The 20,444-nt window shown below is 41.4% G+C and overlaps 2 protein-coding genes across 3 annotated transcripts in view; one reads left to right on the top strand and one right to left on the bottom strand.

Moving 5' to 3' along the window:
- Positions 1-2,271: 2,271 nt before the first annotated feature.
- On the bottom strand, positions 2,272-13,183 carry LOC132496687 (nitric oxide-associated protein 1). The gene is made up of 7 exons (XM_060109084.1): positions 11,885-13,183; positions 10,583-10,747; positions 9,744-9,949; positions 7,094-7,225; positions 5,950-6,066; positions 3,035-3,155; positions 2,272-2,588 (listed from the first exon to the last, which is right to left on the bottom strand). Exons 1-7 carry the CDS (start codon positions 13,032-13,034, stop codon positions 2,386-2,388), a joined length of 2,094 nt encoding a protein of 697 aa, XP_059965067.1. The 5' UTR covers positions 13,035-13,183; the 3' UTR covers positions 2,272-2,385.
- Positions 13,184-13,919: 736 nt separating this feature from the next.
- POLR2B (RNA polymerase II subunit B) overlaps positions 13,920-20,444 on the top strand; it is a 47,501-nt gene continuing 40,976 nt past the window's right edge. Inside the window, exons 1-3 of one of the 2 annotated variants that reach the window (XM_060109038.1) lie at positions 13,920-14,033; positions 16,479-16,551; positions 19,802-19,952. In XM_060109038.1, the coding sequence (XP_059965021.1) occupies positions 14,015-14,033; positions 16,479-16,551; positions 19,802-19,952 (243 nt within the window). In that variant the 5' untranslated portion in view covers positions 13,920-14,014. Of the gene's footprint in view, positions 14,034-14,169; positions 14,272-16,478; positions 16,552-19,801; positions 19,953-20,444 lie in introns of those variants that run through there. The other variant, XM_060109048.1, reaches the window with a different exon arrangement.

Here is a 20,444-nt window from a genome sequence, read left to right as displayed (position 1 = left end):
ATTAGTGATGGAAGGGCAGTCTTCCTTAGATCAATGGATTAAGAAGTATCAGTAAGCTGGGCTTCCCTGGTGGCGCAGTGGTTGAGAGTCCGCCTGCCGATGCAGGGGACACGGGTTCGTGCCCTGGTCTGGGAAGATCCCACATGCCGCGGAGCGGCTGGGCCCATGAGCCATGGCCGCTGAGCCTGCGCATCCGGAGCCTGTGCTCCTCAACGCGAGAGGCCGCAACAGTGAGAGTCCCGCATACCACAAAAGAAAAAAAAAAAAAAAGTATCAGTAAGCTCACTTAGAAACCAACACAGTAAGAGAACTTTCTTATAGCAAATCCACTGTGAATCAGTTGGATCGACTGGCAGTGATGCTGGGCTGCATTAGGTTGGCAGAATGTAAATTAATAGCAGATTCTAGCAGCAGTTCTCCACTGTCTTATGCTCGGAGGGCCTTTTTTTTTTTTTTTTTTTGTCTGAGGTATTGTAACCACCCTTTCCTGGCTTTCCTGCCTGTTTTTGCTGAGAATCATAAAAGGTTAGGACTGAGAAATATATAGTGTAATTCCCTCATTTATAGATGAGAAAATAATGACCCAAAGAGACTAATATAACCAGGGAAACTGAAACTTACTTAGTAAATTGCACTGTTTGAAACTGCTAGCAAGGTACATTGGAACATTTTTAGATATGCCTCGGTCAAAACGTAACCATTGAATTTTAGAGGTAAGAGAAAACTGAGAATATAAGTTATGAACATTTAAAAATGGAATCTTTGCTAGTAGAGAGGTGTAAAAGCCTAGAGAGAAGATTAGGAGGGAGAAATGTTCTGCTCTCTAAAATACATTATAAGTTTTCAGGGTAAATACAGCATCAGTTTTGGGGTTCTGTATATTTACACAAATGCCAAATTTACCATATTTTCTTCATTTAGTCTAAAGACTCAGGCCTAAGCTCCAAACTATGAACAGTACATAGAAATATAATGGTCACAATTTTAACTTGTAAAATTAACAGTATTTCATTCTCTCCAAAATCAACTAGAAATCGACTACCAATCATTTTCTCAACTTGGGAAGTTACCGCCCTCTAGAGGGTGGGTCTGGAAACGTTAGGGGTACTTCTCAACTATCACGATGAGGTATGGGGCTGGAGTGTTGCTCCTGGCCTTTCATATCTGGGGATGAAGGATGCACATAAAGAACTACCTTACCCAAGATGTCAATAGTATTCACTTTGAAACTCAATGAAAGTGAGATCTACAGAGTTTTGACAAGTTTCATTTTAAAACACTGACCGTTTATCCTACAATGACTTACTTAGTGAGAAGGGAGCTAGAGTGTACACATTGACAGAGAACATGGGACTATTGAGAAGTTCATGCTAAACCTTAGTCCATGGGAAGCTCATGGATCTGTGTTTCAGGCCAGCTTACTCCACGAGCTTTTATCTCAACATTGGGATCTGGGACTTGACTGGCCAGTTCATTGTCCACAGCTGTAGTGCCACTTACTCAATTAGTAATACATAAAGGTAAAGACTTCTGACTGATGTAATGTTATACAGTGTTTACAGGCAAATGTTGATAAAATGGTTAAAGTGCTCTGATCCTTGCAGAAGAAACTCTGAATGCCAGAAAGACATAACATGAATTCTTTTCTAAGATTTTCAGGCCCTTTTAGATTATGTAAGGGAAACTTCTACTTGTTTTCCAGTTTCCATTGTCCCCTTCTTCCCTTAAGTAATACAAGTCTGAAACCCCATTTCCCTCTACATCCTCCAGCTTCCCCATGGGGGGGTGTGTGGCCATGTAAGTGTTGACCAATGGACGCTGTGAGTGGGGAACTTCCAGCACTTCCCCCTTTTCAGTAGGGGAGCTGCATGCTCTTCACTCTCTTCTCTTTTTCCCATTGTGAAAGGATGACAACTTGAGCAACCACCTTAGACCCAGAGATGGAAGCTGCGGCATGTTCCCCCGGTTGGGTCCCTGGATGACTCTGTGGAGCAAAGCCACTTACTCGCTTCTATCTCATTTCAGCCCATGTATTTTGAAGGCATTGATGTTCTGCCATTTTTTCATAGGCCAACTGCTAAGCTGCTCTCTCAACTAGCCTCCAAATTAGAAATGCTATCTGGTTTCATTAAAAATATAGTGGGAGAAACCTGAATTCAACAGAACTCCTTTTTAGGTATATCTGAATCACAGATACACACATATACTTACCCAGCAAAAAATAACTTCTGTTTACAAACTCAATTCATTAAAAAGAGGCACGGTCCTTGGTAGCTTAAAAAGGGTGGCGGAAGGTTTTATTATAGCAAAAAATTTAATGCAATGTAATGTATACAGTATGTCTATATCGTTAATCTTCAATGTGAACAGGTCAGCTTCATATATTTATCTTTTTTTCTTTTTCTGCAGATTGTACACAAGGGCAGGAGGCTTTTTGGTTTTATAGGCCACGCTTCTCCGGATGCGCTCTCCTTTGATGTTAACTACATGTGGCAAGAGTGGGCGCCGGACCGTCAGAACTGTTCCTTGAGGTGTGTAGCCTCGGAGGTGCAGTTTGTCCTTAAACTGTGGCGTTACTGCTACCCAGCCTATGCAAGAGCATGGCAGAACACAGACGGTGTTAGCAACTATCTTATTAAAAACACCAAACACAGCTCAAAATGGAAACCCAAGGGAGGCTACTGCTGCCTTTCACTCTATTTTTTAAAAGCATACAATGCATTTGTGAAAAGGTACAGATTTATTTTCAGAGTAGGTTACATCTTATGAATAATCTAGTATGTATTTCTTAAAATATTCAGCTTATGTCAGTTAAGGCACATCTGTATAGAAATATACTAAAAGTCAGTAAGGCTACTTCATTCACGTTTTCAAAAGTGCTTGGTGTAGGCACCTCCCTGGCGGTCTAGTCGATAAGACTCCATGCTTCTATTACAGGGGGTGCGGGTTCGATCCCTGGTCAGGGGGCTAAGATCCCACATGCCATGCTGTGTGGCCAAATTAAAAAATAAAAAAGTGCTTGGTGTAAAATTACCTGCAGAGGAGAACTTGATGTCAGCCACTGCTTCAGATTCCCCAAGTCCTTCATCTAATGTGATGTCTTCAGCAACAAGAGGAGGAAATCCTGCCATTCTTTCTTCTCCACCCATTGGAACCTTCCATTGGGAGGAGATGAAGATATTTGGAGGTTTAAGTTAAATTCCTGATAACTTAAGTAAGGCACTGATAAGATAGTACTGTACAGGTATCAAGAATAAAATCCTTTTAAACATTCAACTGTTGAAAAAACCTCAAATCACTTCTAGGTCAAATGAAAAACCCGGGAGCTCTGTGATGGGATGAAGCCTATAGATCCCAGTGACAAGGGCCCCATGCGGGCATCCATCTGGTGGTAACCTCCAGACAGCAGAATCTTGCTTTATTAGCTTACTGTTTTTACAGTCCTCCATAAAGCTTTAGACACAATAATTTTGGGCAATTAAAGCAACATCCTTCCAAATACCTTAGTACTTACAGGCCTGGATGGACACAGAGATTAATCCCTGCCTCATCACCTCTCAAGGGTACATGGATAATGGGTAAGATTCAGCTTCTATGTTTACAGGTGTTTCCATAAATTGGAAGTAACTGGATAATAATTTACCTGTTTATTAACAGATCTCTCTGTGTTTAGCACTGAGGACACAAAGATAGCTATTACAATATGTTCTATATGGTCCCTACCCCCAAGGAGATCAGATGGTGGAAACAGCAAGTAAATAAATTACAAGGTAAGAAATGTGATGAGAGGCATCTACTAAGTACTGTGATTATGAAGGAAGTAATGAACGAGGTTTGGTCAAGGAAAACATTAATGAAGAGCAGAATTTGAAAAATAGCTTAAAGTTACTCAGTGGAAAGGTATCCTGGGTTAGTATTATGTACAGACACAGAAATTGGAAAAAGGATAATGAGTTCAGAGAACTGTAGTTTAACTGTGCAGAGTATGTTATGTGTGTGTGTGCATTAGTGATGAGGCTATCAGTTTAGACTTCTCTCAGTAATGTGGAACTACCAAGGAATTATAAGCAGGAAAGAGAAAAGAGTCAAAAAAGAATACTGTGGCCTGCTTTGTATTTTGGAAAAATCTGCATAGTGCAGGGTTTCACAACCTCGGCACTATTGACCTTTGGGGCCAAATAATTCTTTGTCTCGGGAGGCTGTCCTGTGCATTGCACAATTTTTAGCAGCCTCTACTCAGCATCCACCAAGTTGTGAAAACCAAAAACGCCTCCAGTCTTTGTCAAGTGTTCCCTTGAGGTAAGAGTCAACCCTGGTTGAGAACTACAGCTGTGGTGGGGTGAGGGTGGGCAGAAGGCAGTAAAACTGGGAGCTGGGAAAATACCTAAGGATCTCAAAACAGCCTAAAGAAAGTAGATTACAGTTTGGACTATGAGGCTGGTCTCAGTGATAATTAGGAGGCAGGAGTGACTTTGACTTGGGAGGTGAGTAAGAAAACCAGAAGGCAAGGATGAGCCACAGAGCAGCCCAAGGAACCATTTGTATTACACTGGGAGAGAAGCCTCAAGTGTTGTTCTGAGAAGTATCAGTGAGTCCACTCTGAAGACTACACAGATGTGTGGGGGTGGAGCCCTACCCTGCAAATCCTACATGTCTCTGGAGTATTAACTTTAGGGCATTTATTTCGATGGAGTTTTAATTTCACTCTGGCTTTCTTAGGAAATCCAGAGAGAAGCATTTACTTCTCAAGTCAGGTTGGTTTTATCCTTGTTGAAGGGCGGGTGTGTATTTTTGTGTTTTGACTTATTTTCAGTTGTTTGAGCATTAATTAATGGTAAATCACCTCTGCATTGGACGTACCCGCTATTTTTGCAGTAGGTATGTCCCATAATCTTCATCATCACAAATACTTAGGTAGCAGTGACAACAGTCCCTTTGCACTTGATCTTCTCCACAACCTCGTGGTGTAGGTACAACAGAGAGAGGTAAAGGAAACTTACCTAAAGTCCCACAGCTTCGTTAAGTGGTGGAGCAGAGCAGGATTTGGACCCAGCCTGGCTCCAGAGATCTTCACTATCATATACTACACACCAGCCAACAGTGTGTACCCATGTCTGGTTAAAGATCTGTAAACAGGCCCCATTCAGTCTCTGGTGAACTTGGAACAATTTCGGTGGCATAGAAAGGGCACAACAGGGACTGCAGAGGATGGGACGTGAGGAGTAAGCTTGATTGTAAAGAGGAGGAACGAGCGGGACACTGAGTCTTGTTTTGTTTTTTAAAGGTCAGAGAAATTTTAACACACTCTTTAACAGGTCAAAGGAAGGAGCAAGTAAAGCAGGAGAGAGGAGGTACGATAACCTCTAAGTGCGTGGGATTAAGAACCTGGGAGGAGAGCTTTTCCACTCATACAAGAGCTTCTCAACTCAGCACTACGCACGTTTTGGAACAGATAATTCTGTGTTGTGAGGTGCTGTCTTGTGCATTGCATTATGTTTAGCATCATCTCTGGCTTCCACCCACTAGATGTCAGTAGCATCACCCAGTTGTGAGAAAATCTGTAACTTCACTCATAGTATACAGCACAACTTTCTGCAATGATGTGACCGCTGGGCAGTTGAAAAGTGGCTAGTACAAGTGAAGAACTGAATTTTAAAGTTTATTTCATTTTAATTAACTTATTTAAATAGGCACACAGGCCTACCGTATTGGACAGTATGACCTAGAGAAAACCTAGGTGTGTCACTATTCTAGGATCGGTCCAATCCAACATCCCTTTCCTATAGGAGCCTACCTCACATTATAGTCAAAATCCTCAAGGTCAGGGGAGAGCTAGCTGAGGGTGTAACAAAGATGGTTCTGTCCAACAAAGGCTTTTTTAGCAGGGCCGTGGGACTATCACAGGGTGTGTTAACCTAACTATGCAACCATCAAAGCGTATTGCCTCACCTTGAGTAACGTATGACCCCCGTGCTTCTGATATACAGTGTCCGCCTTGTCCAACGAAGTAACGTGAACAGGGAGGAAGTTGGAAGCCACAACTGTAAACCAAGCTGACTGATTTCCCTTAAGAAAGGAAGAAGGAACTTATTTTATATAATGAAAAACTTGCAAAACCAGCACATTACAAGGTATGATTAAAAAAAAAAAAATTGGGGGAATTCCCTGGTGGTTCAGTGGTTAGGGCTCTGCACTTCTACCGCAGGGGGCATGGGTTCGATCCCTGGTTGGGGAACTAAGATCCTGCATGCCGTGCAGTGCAGCCAAAAAAAACAAGGTGTGGGGGGGCAAAATATGGCAGAAGCACTGCATTTCACCCATTTATATAAAACTATGATTCCTTCCATAGGTTTGTTGACACTTAAAAAAACCAAACAAACATCTATTATAAAAAACAAAAGAAAATACTGTCTGCTTTAAGTGTCCCTATGTAAAGTTTGGTTTAAAATGTTAACGTTCTGTGGTCTCTATGGAAATACATAAGGTTTTAAGTGTGTAAGCCTAAATTTCCAACAAATTATGAACAAACACAAAACCAAGAAGTGTGCTAAGTGTGCTTGCAGGTTGCATTTAGTGTTGTTGGACATATCAATGTTTCAGTTTCCATTTTTCTCCTCACTTTGGTAAAACGGGGATCAATTCTATAGATGCTCTAAAATCTCTGAGTGATGCTATGTAAATGAATACCAAACCCAAAAACACATCTATAAAAGTATACACATCATGGAATATAAAGAGCATGGAATTTATTTAATGCATATTAACCCTGCACTTAAAGGTACGATCTCTGATTTCCACATAAGACAATACCATAGGAGAGGGAAAGTATCTTTGCTTAATGCCAAGCTGTATGGGGCACTCAACTGCCTATTGAAGATATAGTTTTTAAAGACCTATTACTTTTTTTCCCCCCATTTCATTATCCCAGGTTTTTATTATAGACATTTTCAAACACACACAAAAGAATAGTATACCAACCCCGACATAGTCATGACCTAGTTATCAACATTTTGCTAGTCTTGATCGTATATCTGCTTCCTTAAAGTAAATCCCAATACTAAAGTTATTTTTTAATGGTACGGACTTTCCTTACCTTCAGAAAATCTATGCGGCCTATGGCACCCAAAAATAGAACCATTCCTGGTTTAAGCACGAAAGTTCTTGGAACAATGGAATGTGTTGGCAAAACAATATTTACTTCTTTTTCTGTTAGAAGACTTAAAATCTGTAAAGCAGAGGGCAGATTTTTTAGAGAACTACTTTCGATGAACGTCTGATATATCGTGCTTTACCTGTAAGATAAAAAGTTATTATATATTCCAGGCTTCACAATAAATCAAAGTATATATTTTAGAATTTGCTGCACATAAAATTCATATATTCTTTCTAAATGAATCAATTTATAGATGGCTTTACTCTTGTTTCACAACTTAATCTTGAGTAATGGCAAAATAACTTTATAGGAATATGAAACAGCAGCATCCCCCGAATTCTGTCAAATTTGCTGTGAATTGAAAACACTGATGATTCAATCCCAGGAGAGAAAATATGTTCTCTTGTCAAGCCTTCTAGGGAGCAGTAGTTTTCAGATAAAGGTAAGGTAACGTGCTATATTCTGTCCTAGTGGCAGCTATGCATGCGTTAAAGGAAAATGATCACCCCATTCTTGGAGCAGGTAAACAGCTTGAAGAAGCTTTTCTAAATTCCAGTCTTTGGTTTCCTTATTTCTTCCAAATACTCAGCAAAAAAAAAAATGAGAGAAAGTTATAAATCCTGTGGCTTCTAAGGATGAAGAGTTCTTAAATAGACTAAAGAAAATGGAAAAGAAAAGCCAGGCAGTACAAGATTCTGATAAGACTTAGGGAATCAAAATCTGATTTAAAAAATTTTGAGAAAGTAAAAAAATGGCTAAAAATCTTTTGTGAACTTCTTAAGAAAAATAACAAGAAGATAAAAAAATATGTGATACCTAGGGAGACTCACAAGAGAATATGTAAGGGGGCTGTGAGTAGTTTTCTTCAGTATTTGTGCTTGAAAAAGCACATTAAAAGCCACGGACTAGTTGATAAGAGGATATATATACATGACTGAAGTAACTGCTATCCCTGACCTAACTGAGCCTAAAACTGAAGAATGAGTTGGTGAAGTTAAAGCGATAGAACATTACTAGGAAGCAGTACAGTTACTCTGAAGTTCTGGATTGCTAAGGAAGTAAAGACTGGACACAATTATTCTAGGAGAGAAAAAAAAAGTTAAAAGATCTATATAGGTACATCAAATTCTGAGAATGAAACTATAAGTGATTCTGGTGAGGCAAAGGAAGGAAAAGTATCTAAGAATCTAATGTTGTTTCACAGGGATATACAGAGATAACTAGGTGAATTAGAACCTGGTCACTAACCAGATTCAAAGGAAGCTGATTAGTGGATCTGTTGAAAGGCAGTATCCTGGATACACGCTTGATTCAGTCAGTGACTTGGATAATGATCAAAACTGCAAATGAGCGCTTCCCTGGTGGCACAGTGGTTAAGAATCCGCCTGCCAACGCAGGGGACACGGGTTCAAGTCCTGGTCTGGGAAGATCCCACATGCTGCAGAGCAACTAAGCCTGTGTGTCACAACTACTGAGCCCGTGTGCCACAACTACTGAAGCCCGTGTGCCTAGAGCCCGTGCTCCGCAGCAAGAGAAGCCACCGCAATGAGAAGCCCACACACCGCAACAAAGAGTAGCCCCCGCTCGCCGCAACTAGAGAAAGCCCACACGCAGCAATGGAGACCCAACCCAGCCAAAAATAAATAAATTAAATAAATAAATTAAAAAAAACAACAACAAAAACTGCAAATGAATAAAAGGTTCTGAGATATAACAAATATATAGGATATAGGCTGAATTTAAGATAAAATCAAAGTTGCCCGGGAGATCCTGCAACTGGACTGAAAAGATATACAAGGGCAAGATAGGTAGAGTTGATCCTATTCTAAATTAGGTTCATCTGAGGGCACTTACATAAGAAAGTTAGTTCTTTGTGTCATATTTTCAGGAACAAAAACAAATTAGAATTCATTCTGGAAAGGGTCCTTTGTTCATAGCCTATTCTCATAATAGCTATGGGAAATGAAGACAAACCGTCTGGATTATGTCAGCACAGTAAGTGCTCCATGTTTGTTGGCTGAACTAATGAAAGAGAAGAAAAGGTTAGAGTGAGGAAGAGAGAGGATATTATACTCTAAAACATTTTAATGTCTGGCAAAGGGAACTAGACATTATATTTGTTCCATACACCTTTGGGGAACAATAGGTACAAATTACAGGGACACTGCTCGGCTCAATATAAAGAGCAGGGTGACCTTGGGAGGTGATGTGACACTGCTTCAGCTGATGGTGAGTCACTCCTTACTTCAAGGTGGATGCACCTCCTGGTGAATATGTTATAGAGGGAACTCAAGCATGGAACAGGTGGCTGGACTGCAGTGATATTTATGATTTCTTCCAACTGCAGAATCTAGGATTCTGTAAATGTCTCCCTAACTAAGGTAACAACCACAAGGATAGAAGTAGATTGTTAGCAGTGACGTCTACCAAATGGCATACAGTACTTGATGACATATAAATTCATCCCTGAAACACTTCTATGCATGAATCAGAACTGAGTCTAAAATGAAAGGATACCTCTTTTTCTGCCAATTAAGACAGTACTCTTGCAACTGAAAGTTAATGTTTCTAAAAGACATTAAATACATACACAATTTTCTTTTGTAATTCCAGGGGTGTCATAAAACCAGTGGGCATCTTTCACATCTTGTGGGGTCAATTCTACTCGTTTGGTGGATTTATCTGCAACCATAACAGGTTCACTTCCCATGTCAAAGGCAAGTGAATCGGCATCAAACTCAAAGGCAGCTTTATCCTTCTGTTCTTCTGAATACAAGAATGTTCTTCCAACTCTTCCTAGAACAAGTTATACTGAAGTTAGTAGTCACTCCTTTAAAGCTTTTGACTCGAGACAGGTAGTTCTTATGTTTGCCTTGAAGAAGTTACTAGGACTAACAATGGTGTTTGGAAGGAAGTGAGACCACAATGATACTTTTGCTTTATTTCTAAATGCAGTGGGAGTCAGACTCTTGCATTGATCAAGTATGTGTGGCTGGCTGTGCACACTGGGCGAAGGGGGAGAGTGTTGGGAATCAAACTGTTTTTAGTAAAGAAAGGTTGTAAAGAGATACCAAGGAAAGGGGGACAATCCAATTTAAACCTGCTACAGGTCAACAACTTGTATTGGTGTGTAAGGAGGGGGCTGGTATCTTAGTGAAAATGCTTCTGTTGCTGACAATGGCCAGATAGGCAGTTATTTGCATTTCCTTTCCTGGATCTCTCCAAGTATCTACTGTCTCAGTTTTCCCAACACAATGAATTCTGGGTTTCCAAACAGTAGCCTTGCCTCTAAAAGGCCTCTACGTTCCAGAAAGAGGAAGTGTCTCTCCCCACAAAAACTGGCTAGCCCCAGAGAGCTCTATTTCAGGTTATTCTACAGAAAGTTTTAGCATAGACCTAAGGAAGAGTTTTCCTATAGAAGATGCTTACCTACTACATAACCATGCTTTTTCAAGAGATTAAGTTTATTTTGTTCTTGCTGACTCAGATCTTCTTCTGCTTCAGTTGCATCTCTTTTAAGCCTTTTTTGCCTTTGGAACATTCTGTAAGGAGTTGGGTTACAAATAGGAAACTTCAGAAGGTTTAATGTAGTACCTGAAATACCAAAGAATACATACGTTGTTATAAACATTGTACAAGAAAATGGAATAAAACATTTATGAGGATCTACTCTGTCTTGGAAACTGTGATTATTTCTCTTAACTTTCATGACAACCCTCCACAAAATTATTCTTACTTTACAGATGAGGCAATAGGTTCAGAGATCGGCCCACAAGCTCAACCAGGATTTGAATGCCAAATCTATAGGCCTGATCTTTTTCCATCTTCTGCATACTCCTAACCGGTATAAAAGCACTTCTGTGTATAAGTCAACCAATGTCCCTGACAGAGAAGTACAGCTTATCAAGCAATGTTCAACACTGGTTTCAAAGGATCAAATGAAGTAGTTCGCTTTGCCAACTGTTAGATACAAACAGGTCACAGAAGGACCCATTTTGCAATTACTACAGACGTTTCTTAAAGTCACAAAGCTGATATTTCTTTACAACAAAGCCACATATATTGCATTAGTGAATTATTCAAATGTTAAATCTGTATAGTACTCTCCTGACTAAACTCAAGATATGAAGAGTGAGACTGAAGGGTGGTGGGAGGTTTAGAAAGTAAAAGGACTTTCTGGAGAAACGTACGAAGAACTAAAGTTACGAGGGGAACCTCCAAGAGAGCAGACACTGCTTTGTCCCCTGGTTCATCTACAGTGCCTAGAACAGTGACTGGTACCTAGAAGTACTCTAATTATTTCTATTGGAAAGTTACTAAAACATGTACTGAATTTCCAAGCATTAAACTGACACAAAAGAGAAATGTGACCGAAAGAGGTAGAGAATTTTTAAAGGAAGCCTCCAGCCAGCCCCTGGTGTACATTAAGGAAGGATATAGGACTAGGTGCCTGAACTACGATCAGACTTCCAGCTTCTCAGAAGACGAAGGAGGGTACTTCCCTGGTGGTGCAGTGGGTAAGACTCCACGCTCTCAATGCAGGAGGCCTGAGTTTGATCCCTGGTCAGGGAACTAGATCCCACATGCATGCCACAACTAAGAAGCCAGCCTGCCGCAACTAAGGAGCCCAAGTACTGCAACTAAGGAGCCTGCCTGCCTCAGTTAAGACCAGGCACAACCAAATAAATATTAAAAAAAAAATACGAAGGGGACGGGCGTCCTAAGGCTCACCAGGCCAAGAGGAGATGGTGGCTCTGTCGATAGCCTCAGCGCCCTTGGCAATGCAGTAATCGGACTCCAGGAGCTTGTTGAAGAGAGTGGACTTGCCAGCGTTGGTGGCGCCAACCAGGTAGACGTCGCCGCGGTAGCGCCAGGAACGCTGGAGCGCGGAGATCAACTCTTCGACTCCATAGCCAGTCTTGGCGCTGATGAGCCGCACGTCTCTGAGCACCGTGCGGGACCTGGGCGAAAGATTTACATTCTCTTCCCCGTCCCGTGGCCGGTTCCCGCTGGGGTGTTGTGGCCTTCGGTAGCCAGGGGGCGGCAGGAGCCCGGCGCGGGCACAGTCGTCCCACAGTCGCTCCCGGAGCCGCTGTCGGTAGCCGGGAGTATCCTGGGGCAGCAGGTCCACCTTGTTTCCCAGCACGATCAGCTGCTTGGGGCCCACCAGCGCGGGCAGGTGGGGCAGAAGGGCGTCGGGCAGATCAAGCAGGTCCACCATGTACAGCACCAGCGCGGGCTCGGGCCGCCGCAGCGCGGCGGTCACCAGCTCCAGGTACTGCTCGCGACTCACCTGCATATGCAGGGCGCGCCGGTGATGCACCAGCAGCCAGCAGCGCTGGCACACGGTCTGCGCCAGCCCGCCGTCCTCCTGCGCCGCCGCGCTGAGGAACTTCTCGCTGGGCAGGTAACCGGGCACTCCCGGGTCCTGGCAGTGCAGCTCCGCCCCGCAACCCGAACAGTTCAGGCCGCTGGGTGGCACCGTCGCGTCCGGGTGCCCCACGACCGGGTGCACCCACCGGCCGATGCGTAGTTTCTGCTGCCGCCGCTCCTCCCGCCGCTGCAGCACCCGTCGCTCCTCCTCCTCCTGCCGCTGCTGCAGCTCCTGCAGCTGGTCCTGGAGGGTCACTGCGGGCTCCGAATCCGGGACGTACTCGGGGAACAGAAAACTCTCCTCCATGTCAGCCCTTCCTTGGTCATCCCTAGTCGCTGTCGCGCCACGGGGAAGCCCACATCCCTGGCCGGATGGGTGCCGGGAGGTGGAGTTGGCCGCACATCTCCTCTCGAGGAGCGTCTCCCAGGGGCCATGGCGCGCTATCGTGGGAGTGGATCCCCGCAGAAAGCTGCACAGCAGCCTACGAGTGAGGCCTGCGGGCAGCATGAGAAACGCGGGCGTGGGCAAAGGGGCTGAGCCACCTTTTCGCACGTGCTTTGTGGCCCCAGACGTGCGTAAAACAGTAGCGACAGCCCGGGACTACCTGAGAGCTGTCATTTTTCAGCGTCGCACTTCAGCTCCTCCTCCTGAGTCTTATCTCGTGAGTTCTCGCGATGAACTCTCTGTGGTCAGAGAGCCCACTTAAAGCGGAGATAAATGCTCCGGGCACCTAAACTGGGGTGGGTTGGCCGAATAGGCTAGTGAGTGAGGGTTTATCCACTTGCAGGCTTCTTCAACGCGCCGCCGCTGGCACTGCCTGCCGTTAAGAAATCACATTTTTTAAAGCTTCGTGTTGTTTTGTCTTTCGGACTGGAAAATAGAAAATCTAATGCCGCAGACTTATGGCCACAATTAAAACCTTTTATTAATACGTCCTCCTGGCGTTATTATTTTTTGGGGGGTATCATTATTTGTGCAACAACATTAAAAATAATATTTCTTAAACATTTTTTTAAAATTTGACTATGGTTTATGTACACAGAAATCATTTTTTAAAGCTTCGTGTTTTTAAATCTTTGGAACCAAAAAAAAATAAAGCATGGCTACAACTAAACCCTTTATTATTAAATCTTTGTGACTTTTCTTTTTAGGTGCCATTATTTGTGCAACAACACTGAAAAACAAAGTTTCATTGTCTAGATCCGACTCAAAATGTAAGGAACAGTCCTCACTGTCAGGCACGGGGGAAACTTCAGCCCACAAATCGCGCATGCACAATACTAACCCTTAACACAGCTCAACCTACCCTTCGCGCAGGCGCAGACCTTAATTGGCTTCTTTGTGGGCGGAGCTTCGTGTGGAACGCAGAGTATTCTGGGAACGCCGGAGACGGAAATTATTTCGCCTCACGCTGCGGATGTGGGAGCTGCTGCGCGCCTTTCCGTGTGTGATTTCTAGAGTTAGGAGCTCGGGAACTGTTTGCCAATATGTATGACGCGGACGAGGGTAGGTGACCACTCAGAACACTCCGCGGCGACCCATTAAGGGGGGGAAACGTGGGTAGCTGGACGAATTGAGGATTTGCGGCCTCCTCCTCGGTCCGCCGCACCATGGCCCCAGTCGTTTCCCCACACTCCCGAGGCCGGGAACTAATCCGGGATTTTGAGAGGTGGAGGGTGCAGGGAACGTAGCCTTTATCATCTCGGTCAGGGTGACTCTTGTTCTCTCCTCTGTCTGCCCCTGGGTGAGTCTGACACTCCCTTCCCGTGTTGAAAATAGCGCGCAGAGCCATGCGACAGGTTCCGTTGTTCCGACTTTGAAGCAAAGGACTCCTTTCTTGATTTCCCTTAGGCCAGAGTTAATGAATTTATGAATAGTTGGATTTTTGAGCGTCAGCCTGTGCCAGGCATTGTGTTAGGCTCTGGAAGAACTCCGGGGACAAGGAATATAGTTTGTGTGTGTGTGTGTGTGCGGCGCGGGGTCAGGGTTTGGTTTAGTTTGGCGTTCCTTCATGCTGTCATATGCCTAAGTAAATTATCTTAAAAGATGACCTTTACATTTCCTCTTTCCGCGTGATGACACATTTCTAGATGGTATGTAGTTTAACGAACAGGGACAGTATGTCTTTTTTTTCTTTTTACATGTAGAGTTCGTAGTCACGTATAGTGTATTTTCATTGTATATTTTTAATGCTCCCTCTTCCGTTCTCCAAAGCTGCTATTTCAAAGTTCGTTTTCTTCTAGCTCCCAATCTCCTGGCCACCGCTTACGTTTCTCTTTATTCCCTCAGCTACTTCATGGAGAAAATAGAAGCAAAAACTTAAACTCTACTGTTTAAACTTCTGTCTCATTTTTATCTTGCGTCTAGAAATTTATTAGCATCATTGTATTCTTTTTCTTAACTCCTGAGAAAAAAATTCAAAAAAATTTTTTTCAGCTTAATTTTTTGAGTAGGTAATAGTCTCATTTCTCAGAGGCTAGAAAACATAAAAATGTTAAAAAGGATAAATGATCTACAAGTATAACTAAAACTGACTTCATTATTACCTCTCCTTTTCCAACCTTCCTACTTCTCCTGGGTGGCTGTGATAATAACATCTAGTGTGCCATCAAAGCTAGTAATCTCCAAGCCATTTTAGATACCTTTGTCTATTTTACCTCTCCCCCCATGTGTAGGAGTCAGTAATTCCAGAGCATTCAAGAAGCACTTATTAATAATTTATTTCGGATATGTATCAAATTTTGAATCAAAGTTGTTAACTTTTACAGACTATGTATATAGGTCAGAATAGAAAAACAAAAATACAGCACATTTATTCTTTTGCATAAGAAGATGAGACTAATACTAGCACCAGTGCACACTGATTTTTCAAATGCCCCATTTTATAAATTACTGTTGCTGCACAAACTCCCCAAAGTTTTGCTGCTTAAAAATTATTTAATATGTTCATGGATTAAATGAGTCAGGAATTTGGACAGGCATAGTAGGAATGGCTTGTCTGTTGCCTGATGTCTGTTAGTGGTTGAACTGGGAAGACACAAAGGCTGAGTGTTAATTGCTGGGGGCTGGGTGATCTGGAGTGTTTACTCATGTGTCTGGCATCTAGCCTAGGAGAACTCAAGGACTAGAATTGCTGATTGCAGCATCTCGTAAGTGGGCCCTCCCTTTAGATTTTCTCACCTAAGTAGTAGGAGTTCTTAATGGCAGCTCAGGGCTCCAGAAGTAAGTGTTTCAATAAAGAAGGTGGAATTGCATTGTTTTTCCTGACCTAGCTTCTAAAATCATGTAGCATTGATTTAGCTGTATTCTCTTAGTTATGGAGAGTCAAAAACCCACCCAGATTCAAGGGGAGGAAGCATAGACCCCCTATATCTTGATGGTAGGAGTGTCAGGATCACTTTATAAAAGAGCATGTGAAATGGAAGATAGTTGTGGCCATCTTTGGAAAATACAGCCTGTCATCCCTGTCCATGTGTGAAATGTTGCTGTAATAGGCAGCCCACCTTAAGGTATTGCCCAGCTATTGGAGTCCTTTGCTGACTCCTCCCTCTTAACCTGATCTCTGGTCTCTGAGGAGCCTATTGATAGAGGATTATGAGCTTGCTCCTAGTTATCATTCTAGTTAGTTATTAATGAGAATTATATGGGCTTCTTGGAGACGATGGAACAGTTACAGATTCACACGACTTGCACTGAACCTTTCTCATGAGGCCTCTTTGTGTATTGGTAGAATACCTATGTGACGTAGACCTATGTATGTGTACATATATACCTATGTATATTGTTTCATTATAGTTCAAGTAATGTGATGACTGAAATTTTAAAGAAGTGGGGTAAAGCGATTGTTTTTTATTTAGTAAAGAGTAAATGTGTTTTTGCTACTTCACATCATAGTAAGATGTGAGCTAGTAGTATTTATTGCAAGTGAGAATGATTTTTTTTTTTTTGCAGATATGCAATATGATGAGGATGATGATGAAATCACACCAGATTTGTGGCAAGAGGCATGCTGGATTGTAATTAGGTAACTTTTTAGACCAAACTGAATAAGTTTTAAGAGGCACTGTAAACTATACAGGGAGTTCCTGCTTATTCTGTGTTTTAAAATTAGATGTTCTGTGTGAATATGCTGCATGAGAGCTGGTTTGTCATTTTATTTATTTATTTAACTTTTAAAGTATTTTGATATACAGAAAAGTTACACAAAGAATTCATGTACACTTCACCCAGATTCCCTAAATGTTAACCTTATGCTATGTTTTCTTTGCCTTATTCTTTCTCTGTCTACATATTTTTTTTCTGAAATATTTGAGTCAGTTGTTTACCTAGGAATATTCTTTTACAGAATCATAATCTTATTAAAATAAGGAAATTAATACAGTAATCTTATTTAATCTAGAGACCTTATGCAGATTTTGCCAGTGTCCCAGTAATGTTCATAGCAAAATAAAAATTTTCTTATCCTGGATCCAACATAAGATCATATATTACATTTTGTTTTCATGACTTATTCTTTTGTCTCCTATAATCTAGAACAGTTCCTCAATCTTCCTCTTTTCTTTTTTTTCTTTTTTCTGTTTCTCAAACTCACCATCTCTCTACAGCTTCCCATGGCCTCACTTTTTTTTTTTTTTTGACCTTGACATTTTTGAAGAATATAGGCAAATTACTTTTTAGACTGCCCCTCAGTTTGGGTTTGTCTGTTTCCTCATCATTAGATTCAGATGATTACTTTTGGCAACAGTGATGTTCTGCTCCCAGTCCATTGTATCAGGAGGCACATGACGCCTATTTGTTACATTACTGGTGCTGTTAATTTGATTCCTCTTGGTTTTCGCCTTGTTTTAAATGGAAAAGTTATAACAGGTGGTATTTCGACCCACATTCCCATCCAATTCTAAGTGTAATTAAACTGTAATAAAACTCAGCAGCAAGCCTTACATATAGGTAAGAGAAGTAACTTTTAAGTAATAAAGTAACATCCTGCTATGTTAGGATATAAAATGCTACAAGTCTTCCCACTTACCAAACTGACAGGTGCTTTGTATATAGTAACATTTTGATGCCTGTTTGAGCCCCACCATCTCCAAGATGCACATCCTCTCAGTTGACACTCTCCCTTTTCAGAGAGCACAAGCTTCTGACATTCTACCAGTTGTATATGGAATAAAACTGAACCTTTTGCTGAACGTTGTTTTGTTAAAAATATGAGTTTTGGGGATGTAAGTATGTATTTATTTTTCCTATTAAACATGGGCTATAAACACTTTGTATTGAGACATTTGTATCTTCTATGATTTTGAGTATTAATCACGAAGAGACATTTTACTAGGAAACAATAGCCAGATATTTGGAGTATGCCTATATTCTGTGATTGCCAGGGAGAAAGAATATTTTGATCTTAGCCAAAAAAAAAATTGTTTTCAACTTATGTGACAGATTGCTCAAGGATTATATATGCTATTTGACAAGTCCTTGCATTTAACATTTGTTACAGAATAAAATGCCGTTTGATTTTTATATTTTAATTGATTATAGGTGCTTTAGTTATTTGTGATACGACTTTGTTTTTTCACTATTTAATATCAAGTGATCTTTCCCAAGCATTGTGAATGTGATATTACTTAATATATAGTGACTTCAGTAAGATGTCTCTTGGACAATAGTCATGGTAGTAGATACCATAAATAAGAACTATTCAAATAGTTTAGGTGTTTAAGGGATGGCATTCTAATGAAGTACTGTCCTAATGATTTTGGGGAGAGTAACTATGGTTCAGCTTCCTGGGAGGATGAAACTTGTCCATAGTTTTTTAAAGATTTTTCATTGTAAATTGTCCATAAAAACCATTGCTGTTTACCTTACAGATTGTGCTTTCCATGTGCTTATGTACCAATGGCTAACCCAAATGGTTGTGAGAAATTTCTTTCCTGTCAGCTCACAGTCTCTACTGAAGGAAGTTGCCTCCACTCTTCTTGAGTCTGTGCCGTATACAGGGATGAATGTGTACTGTGTTCTCTGCCATAGAGAGCTTCTAATATTGGTGGCCATGGTTGATTGAATCAGGGTGGAACCTTGACCCAAAGCCAGCCAATCTGTAGGCTGGCCAGTGACGTGTGAGGTGATCTGATGATGCCAAAATGGAAGGCTGATGATTAGTTGGGCTACGAATGTTGTCTCAGAAAATTGATGTGAGGATGGGGGGAGTTAGTTACTAGGCAGAGAGGGCAAGGAGCTAATTCCAGCTATGCAGCTCTTCCGGTGTGGTGGTGAGGGGAGAGATTCCTCTTGCAGTGTGTCTACTCTTTTCGAGTCTCTGTCCTTCTTTAGGGCTTCAGTATTTGATTTCTGTGTCTGTACTAATAGCTTTGATCTCTCACCCTTGCTCCATTTTTAATCAGTCATTTGCTGAGTATTTTCACTTGAATGACTTAGTCTCATCTTACCTTTAACATATTCAAAGTAGAATAATCTTTAACCTAAAATAGAAGTTCTTACACATGCTATATTTTAGTCATTGATATCATTTTCTTCCCTCTTATTCAAATTAAAGTTCTTATTTTTATCTTTTTTTTCATGCTTTTTTTTGTTATATAAGTTTTAGGTGGACAGCGTTACAGTTCAACATCTGAATACACTACAGAGGGATCACCACCACAGTCTAGTTACCATCCATCACCATACATTTGACCCCTTTCACCCATTTCACCCACACATTAACCCCCTCCTCTCTGGTAACCACTAATCCGTTCTCTGTGTTTGTGAGCTTTTGTTTTCTTTTGTTTGTCGGGTTGGTTTTGTTTTTGTTTTTGTTTTTTTTAAGATTCCACATATGAGTGAAATCATGTGGTATTTGTTTTTCTCTGACTTTTTTCACTTAGCATAATATTCTCTTGGTCTGTCCATGTTGTCATTTATTTTTCTCTTTGACTATGCATTTCATTAATTTTGAGAAATGTTTCAAGAGGTTGGATGAAATTTATCTATAAAGGACATTTATAAATTAGGGCTTCCTTATACTTCTTATGTTGTGCTTTAATAATTTTACCCACAAGTCTGTCTCATTTCCCCAAACTTGACAATAAGTTCTACAAAGAAAGTGTTCCTAATCTCACCTCTTTTTTGGATACCTCATAGTATTTTATGTAGTGATGGGTGCAGAGTGTTGGTATTTAATGATTAGTATTTGTCAAATTTGATGATAATGAAAATGGGGAAATATGCTAGAAAACATCACTAGTTGTAACTGATTATGAACTCAAATATTTTCCCAGTTCCTATTTTGATGAGAAAGGCTTGGTCAGACAACAGCTGGATTCTTTTGATGAGTTTATTCAGATGTCTGTTCAAAGAATTGTGGAAGATGCTCCACCTATAGACCTACAAGCCGAAGCTCAGCATGCTAGTGGAGAAGTTGAAGAACCGGTAAGATGGTTCAATAAAGGAACATAAATAAGGGTATTGATTTGAAATTTCGGTCCTTCTCTCACCTGGCTTAAAGGTTAAAAAAAAAAGGGTGTTTTTTTTTTTTTTTTTTTGCGGTACCGGGCCTCTCACTGTCGTGGCCTCTCCCGTTGCAGAGCACAGGCTCCGGACGCACAGCCTCAGTGGCCATGGCTCAAGGGCCTAGCCGCTCCACGGCAGGTGGGGTCCTCCTAGACCGGGGCACGAACCCATGTCCCCTGCATCGGCAGGCGGACTCTAAACCACTGCGCCACCAGGGAATCCCCAGGAGGTGTTTTTATTAGTGTACTTATAACGTTTCCATCAGCTCCTGATTTATTCTTACTAACGGAGAGATGCATTTTTGCAAGTAATGCAGAACCCTAATTCTTATTCAGATAGTATGTGTTTAATAGCCAGGAAGAGGAAACTCAGAGGTATGATGAACTACAAAGAGAAGCAAGCCAGAAATAG

The sequence above is a fragment of the Mesoplodon densirostris genome, chromosome 1 (assembly GCF_025265405.1).
Source record: "Mesoplodon densirostris isolate mMesDen1 chromosome 1, mMesDen1 primary haplotype, whole genome shotgun sequence".
In the NCBI taxonomy this organism is placed as follows: domain Eukaryota; kingdom Metazoa; phylum Chordata; class Mammalia; order Artiodactyla; family Ziphiidae; genus Mesoplodon; species Mesoplodon densirostris.
Note: the sequence above shows the minus strand (reverse complement) of the source record. Positions and strands in the feature narration are given on the sequence as shown.